General features: G+C 35.2%; 1 protein-coding gene across 1 annotated transcript; it reads left to right on the top strand.

Moving 5' to 3' along the window:
• Nucleotides 1-3,613: 3,613 nt before the first annotated feature.
• Nucleotides 3,614-7,476, top strand: LOC131158375 (CBL-interacting protein kinase 2-like). Its single transcript, XM_058113211.1, has 2 exons — nt 3,614-3,881; nt 5,416-7,476. Exon 2 carries the CDS (start codon nt 5,839-5,841, stop codon nt 7,285-7,287), a length of 1,449 nt encoding a protein of 482 aa, XP_057969194.1. The 5' UTR covers nt 3,614-3,881; nt 5,416-5,838; the 3' UTR covers nt 7,288-7,476.
• Nucleotides 7,477-7,776: the final 300 nt, after the last annotated feature.

Genomic DNA, 7,776 nt, shown 5'->3' on the forward strand with positions numbered 1-7,776 from the left:
ACCAAACATTAATCTAAACAGCGGAAAGCCACATTTATAAACATAACCACATAAATTACAATATCAGAGCGTCTAAATATCTCATAAATTATACATATATCACTGTTCTCCTTAAAGCTGCTCCTTATTGAAGTCAGGTCATACAAAAATACTACCCAAAAATACTACTCACCCTTAACAGGGCAGACTAACAGCCCCTTTACCTACAAGCCTAATCCGCTCGCCTAACTGGTTCACCTGAAAAATAATTCAACACTGGGGGTGAGACGACGCTCAGTAAGACGAAACATGTTATTACTAGTGTGTGGCTACTGAGTTATATTTCTGTATAAATAATCTGATTTAAAACAAATATCATGGATAACTGAAACTGTAAATGTTGGTATAAATATCATATATTAAAACTATATAAACTGACTTTTCATAATACTACTACTATTTCTGGAAATCTACTTATACTTATAATATCTAAGAAAATTTTCTTGGACGGCCGTATGTCATGATTTAACTCCTCATGACAGGGTTATGTGGCCCGAAGGCGGGACCTATCCTGGTTGACCGATCAGGGTAAGTCAACTGAATTTCAACAGTCTGATCGGCCCCCTCAATCCATATTTGATGGAGAGCCTGTCCCGACATGGGCACGATCAACCTCATACCACTTACTATCTGAGTAAAGTGGTTGCACTCTGAACTGAATATCTGTAGTTATGGTACCTTGCTTTGCTGTCTGATCCATCAGGGTCTAATACTATATAGGTAACTAATATCTGTAATATACTATTTTTATTGTGGTTTCTAAAATAACCATAACCCTATAAAATTTATCTAAAATTCTAAATAAACTGACTAAAAATCTGATTTCTGTATAACTGAATTGCTGTATGAATATCTATGTATTGGGGCATTATGGTACTAATAAACACGTTATGCTAAAATTACTGAAAATGCATATTTCTGAGTATACTGTACACTGAAAAATTCGTCATTTTATAACTTGCAAATATCATAGTATTTCTCTTAATAACTATAAACATGGTATTCACAAATTCTGTAAATATAATACTGTTTAGTTATCAACTCAGCCACACAAATAAATATTAATATTATCAAGTTCTAGAAACTGTATATATATAATGTGAATAATAATTTGATAAAAACATATAGTTCATACTGAAATCGTAAAATGGTTTCCTAGTATAACATATTTCTCTTACCTAACTACTGGAAAGCCCCTATGATATATTGGTTCAACACCCGCAGGGCTTCCTACTCAGCACCTTGGAAACAACATTCACCAGAACAGAATATCATTATTTCTTTGTCTACTTCATTTCCTACAACTGCCAGAAGGTTAAAATCTGAATAAAAGGTCTTATCCTGATTCTGGGAAGAAATTCAACTCGATTCCATCGACGATCTGTCCCGGTAAACTTGGAGTAAACTTCACCAGGAGCGTCGTGGTTGCTTCAGATGGTCGATCCGATGACTAACGGGGCCGAAATTGAAAAAAGAAGAGGGAAGGACCGTAGAGGAGAGAGAGGAGAGAGGATTTCGCTGAAAAATTATGCATTTAACCCGGATTTAGGCTATTTATACTGTGGGATTCATCGACGAGTCACGTCACCTCGTTGACGAGTCCTGTAGAAAGTTCGTCGACGAATCTGCACCCTCGTCAACGAATTTCAGTTTTCCCAAAAATCCTCTCTCGGTATCTTCTCGTTGACAATACGGGACCTCGTCGACGAGATCCCGAAGAACCTTCATTGACAAAACCCTTGTGTTCGTCGACGAGACTTGGAAAATTTTTTGGGTTATTAAATATCATTAAATATTGCCTCCTTCTGTTTCTGTTTCCGATTTACCCTTTTCTTTATTATTTAAATATCATTATTCTTCAAGTCGTTACAGTGTGTGCATTTAATTTTTTCATAATTTATTTATCGCACGTGTATGTTATATTGTGAATGCCGCGCATGATTTAAATTTTCTCATGTTATATTTATATGCACGTTTGGAACTGCATAGACATACCCTAGGTTGTAAATACACTATTGTTAGATAAGCTAAACTTAGGAATAAATTTTAAAATTTCAATTCACCCCCCCTCTTGGGAATACACTAAAGCTAACACTTCCGTCATGTGGTTTAATATGAGTTATGGACAGGTGTCCCGATACCCCACTTTGGGTACGGGTTGGTATAGTTATGGTATCAGAGATTATGTATGGAGAATAGCACTCCGAGCCTCATCGGGTTCAGGGCGCTACATTACAACTAACAAATAACTCATTTCTTAATTACAATTCATTTTATATTACCCTTTTTTTAAATCTACTAACTATTTCATATATAAAATGAATTTCCTTACTCTCCATTTTGAAAGCATGGATTTCAAAATTTATATTTGGTTTTGTGAAGATTTAAACAATAAATAATATAAAATTACACTAAATTTGTACTGAATCCGTACAAAAAACTCATACTCCAAATACTATCAATCTTGATGTCCACTTTTCATTTTCAAAAACTCATAGTCTATACGCATTTTTGAAGATGAAAAGTGGACATTAAGATTGATAGTATTTGGAGTATGAGTTTTTTTTGTGTGTATATATATAACACGTTTGTATTTTTAGAATTGCAGCTAGTCAAGTTACTTGGATGAAGTTAAGTCTCAAGATCATTTTTTTTTTTATATAAAAATAGTGATTGACATTTGAGAAAGTATGTATTTTTTTTTTTTTGAAATATAAGGGATCTTCTAACATTCCTTTTATGACTTTCTTTAAATTTAATTAATTTTAACAGTTTGATTTAGCTCGATTCTATTTAAATTTTACTCAATTTGAAGTTAATTTTTAACTTGTTCACTTGACTTCTAGTTTCATAATATTTCTCTCAAAGTTTAATTAAATTTAATAGTTTTCTTCACACATTTCCCCCACACACCCCCCCCCCCCCCCCCCCCAACATCACTTCACTTCACTTCATGGCAAAGCTAACCCTTATTCTACTATTCTCTCTAAAAAGCCTTCTATTTTTTTATCAAGCATGTAGAGCTGCAAGCAATAACAAGGCATCAGGTCTCAACCAAAGAGATGTGGGATCAAAAAACTTTTCTTGTTTTATTATTATTTTTATTATATATATATATACATATTTTTATTTCAAAATCAAATCAAAATTAATCAATTTAAGTTAAGATTTTAAGAACATGCACTCAAATGAAAAAGTTTAAGCCAATGCCAAGCAAGATTTAATTTTATTTTTTGACAAAAGATATTAATCTGTCTTAAGATTTTAAAGATTTCAAGAACCCTCCAAATTTCAAAAATTTCAAAAACCTCACAAGCTCTTGTATTTTATAAAAAGATAAATGTTTTTTAAGAAAAGTTCTGTACTTTTTTGACAAATGTAATGAGAGATTTGTATCTTTTTAATAAACCCAAGGAGAGATTTGTGATATTTTTAAAACTTAAGCAAAAGTCTATGACATTTTTGAAACTTCAGGTGGGTATTTTTTATTTTTTATTCTTAAAAAAAAAAATTTCTTGTTTTTGTGTTTTTTGTTTTTTTGTTTTATAATTGTTGTTTTTGTTTTTGCTGTTTTGGTTTTTGTGTTTATTTATTTTTGTGGTTGCCGGATAGGCGTGTTAATAACCTAACAGTTAACACCGACAGACACGCGCGTCCTCTTTATACGTGTCTCCAAATTCTGGATTTGTACTTTCAACTAATTTTGTAATCGTGGAAGCTGAGAGAGCATTCAAAAGCAAAAGCGTTCCGCAAATTCTTCATCTGTGGATATATTTGTAGATAGACACATGCAGTAAGAGATTTCTCGGTGCTTCTTTTTGTTGTTTCTTGCTCGGCGGAAGGTAATTCTACCTCAATCTGCAAATTTTTCGTCATAAATTAGGTCTATTGTGGTGGGATTTGGCTTTGGGTTGAGTTTGATTTCAGATTTCTCAGTTTTAACTTTCTTTATGGTAATCCGAGCTGGGTGTTTGGCTTATTTGTCTGCTGATCTGATTACTTTTCGTTATCCGTGTTTAATTATTTATCTTGATGCGCTGGTTTATGAGATCTATGGAATATAGGGATCCTTGTTGAGTTATTGAGGGTTTCTGAAGATAATCGCCCGTTGCTCATGGGATGTTAAGAAAGTGCATTGAATTTAAATTATTTTATGTGTAAATTTATAGTTATTATCTGGATTTGATCATCTGCATGCTCAAAAAACAAAATTCCCTCTTTTTTCCCAGTTTGATTTCTTTTCATCCAAAAAGATTCGTCTTTTCTTTGAACTAAAAGTTTTATCGTTTATCAGTAATTTGTTGAATATCTTGTATCTCCCTCCCTTGGGTGAATTTGAAATTGGGAGAATTTGAAGAAATTTCAATACAGAGTCGTATGAAAATTTAATTTCACACTCATGGCCTTAAATTCATATTCACAAACTCAACCTATATCTTCTTACTTTTAGATGAATTTTCTGTAAACCCCCTCTCCTCCCCCACCCCCCCCCCCCCCCCTTTTCGGAAGTTTGGAGGCGTCTAATCTCTACCTTCACAGTTCACACTGAGTTCTCACATATATTTTTTTTCTTTATTTTTTGAATTAACTGCTGGAGTGTTACAATTAGTATTTTAGACAATAATATGAAATTGTCCTTGGGCATATTGGACTTAGTGAAATGGATAGTTGCAGGCTTGGCCATTTCATAGTCTCATTTTCTGCTGAGGAATAAAAGCAGGGGTTCATTTGGTGTTAGCAGAAAGTATATAACATCGTTGGCTTTGTGTTCTCAGCTTAAGAATGTTGGGATTTTCAAAATTACGAGTAATATTTATATACTTTACCCACCTCTGTGATCGGAATTTAGCTTTCTTCTTTTATTTAGTAGTGATGTTCCACTCTATTGTTTTAGAGGGGTAGCCTTGACCCAATGGTAAGGGTGTTATTCCCAAGCGTCAAGTTCACTTGGTTAAGTTGAGGACATGACCTCTCTAAATGGGGAGGTAATGTGGCATACATCATACCTTTCCCCAAACCTCTGACAATGGTTTGGGAGACTTGGTGTTGCATTTTAGTTTTTAGTTTTCAACAAGGATTTTGAATGTTAAAAGACAGTTGTTCCTCACATGTTTTTTCTCTTCTTTTTCTAATTATATTTTCTTTCCATGATACAGTGTGCATTCTTCTTTATTTATTTCTCCACTTACCTATGGTTCTATAGTTTAGGACAGACAGCCTTATTTTTCTACATCATTATATTTTGTAATTGAGGCTCATTGCTATGCAAGAAGTTGGCTACATGTTGGCAAATTTAGCGTGTAGATGATAACTTCTCTACTACTTTTTCTCCTTATTTTCTTATGATCATAAGCATCGTCCTTTCTATGTGTCCAGGTTCTAATTCTGTGGGTATCATCAAAGTAAATTCTTGGCTGTATGGGGAGTCCTTCGGTTGTTTTCCTGTAGTTTCTTCTGCATACCTCTGTTGATATTTGAAAGAGAAAATCCAGGGAATGCTGAAAGATGTGCCATAGCATTCATAGTTCTTCCTTAGAACTCCATGATGATGTTGCATTCCTTGAGTTGCCCATTTTCATCCTAGATGAGATTGGAAATATAAATCACAGCTCATTCACTCTCTGCTTTCAAAAGCATAATGGGCCAACAGAGTATATAATGCCTGTTGTGTTAGTACAGGACCTTTGTGAAGATGGTTGAGTAGCTTCTACTTTGCAAAACTCCTAGACTGTAAGTAGCGTGTATTATATTAACAGAGAAGAGTTGTATTGTGTTATGCATTTGGATTTGTAGCTCAAAATGGAAAATAAAGGAAGTGTGTTGATGCAAAAATATGAATTAGGTAGATTGCTGGGTCAAGGTACCTTCGCTAAGGTTTACTATGCAAGGAGTCTCAAAACTAACCAGAGCATGGCCATTAAAGTAATAGATAAAGAAAAGGTTACGAGGGTTGGGCTTATCAATCAGATCAAGCGAGAAATATCTATTATGAGACTGGTTACACATCCTAATATTGTGCAGTTATATGAGGTCATGGCTACCAAAAGTAAGATCTACTTTGTGATGGAATATGCTAGAGGCGGGGAGCTCTTTGACAAGGTGGCTAAAGGAAGGCTAAAGGAGGAGGTTGCACGAAAGTATTTTCAACAGCTGATCAATGCCGTTGACTTCTGTCATAGCAGGGGTGTTTATCACCGAGATTTGAAACCAGAAAACTTACTGTTAGATGAGAATGAGAATCTGAAGGTCTCTGATTTTGGGTTAAGTGCCCTTGCTGAATCAAAGCACCAAGATGGGCTACTCCACACCACCTGTGGAACACCTGCTTATGTTGCTCCTGAAGTGATTAATAGGAAAGGCTATGATGGGGCAAAAGCTGATATTTGGTCCTGTGGGGTGGTCTTATATGTCTTATTGGCTGGTTATCTCCCATTTCATGACAGTAATTTGATAGAAATGTATCGAAAAATTGGCAGAGCAGAGTTCAAATGCCCTAATTGGTTCCCATCTGAAGTTCGCAAGCTGCTGAGAAGGATATTGGATCCGAACCCCAATACAAGAATTTCCATTGACAAAATTAAGGAAAATTCCTGGTTCAGAAGGGGATTGAAATCCAAACAGACAAAAACTGAAACTGAAAGCAAGAACAGAGCTCCTGAAACTATGGATGGTGGTGACCCCATTGAGAATAGCAGTGTGGCTGCTGAGACAAAACCAGAGGTGGCTAGACCTTCAAACTTGAATGCATTTGATATCATCTCCCTTTCAGCTGGGTTTGATTTGTCAGGCTTGTTTGAGGATAATTATCGTAAAAGAGAAGCTAGATTTACATGCAGGAAGTCTGCATCAGTCATCATCTCTAAGCTGGAAGAAATCGCTAAGCGGCTTAGGTTTAAAATTGGGAAGAAGGATGCAGGTTTGATGAAATTGGAGGGATTGAAGGAAGGCAGAAAGGGAAAATTGTCCATTGATGCAGAGATATTTGAGATCACTCCAAGTTTTCATTTGGTGGAGATGAAGAAATCTAGTGGAGATACATTGGAATACCAGAAGATAATAAAAGAGGATATAAGGCCTGCTCTCCAAGATATTGTTTGGGATTGGCAAGGTGATCATCAGCAGCAACAGCAAGAGCAACAGGAGTCACAGCAGGAGGAGCAACAGCAGCAGCAGCAACAGGAGTTACAGCAGGAGGAGCAGATGCAGCAGCTACAGCAGCAGTTGCAGCACCAGGAACAGTTCTCTTGAAGATTTTCTCATGGCATTCTATGTTTGTACATTGTTTTATATGTGCCCTTTATTAATATGTTATGCTTGTCCTTATGGGCATGGGATCTCAATTTAAATAGCTTCCTTTTTTTTTTTTTCATGTATGAGTGCTTCTTGATTTTATTATGTAAGAGTATGCCATCAAATACAATTTGTCCTTTCGTGATTGTTTTCGTTGTAACATTTTGACAGCCTTCGTTCTCTCTTTCTTGCTTTCATCGTGACCTTATTATGGCCATGTGTTTCTCTCTTTTACTGTTGCTGATAAATAAACAAATTGTCAATGTTTTGTAGAATTAAATATTACCTAGAACTGTTATAATGCTGAATGCGTGCATGAAAAATTTGGTACCTCATCATATTATTATTAGATAATTAGGGGCCTTTTCTGATCTTGACTAGAGCAGCAATACTTTCATGTGGATTCTAAGTTTACTGAAAAAAAGAATGTATAGAACAGCTGAATTA

Source organism: Malania oleifera, chromosome 6 (genome assembly GCF_029873635.1).
Source record: "Malania oleifera isolate guangnan ecotype guangnan chromosome 6, ASM2987363v1, whole genome shotgun sequence".
NCBI classification, from domain to species: domain Eukaryota; kingdom Viridiplantae; phylum Streptophyta; class Magnoliopsida; order Santalales; family Ximeniaceae; genus Malania; species Malania oleifera.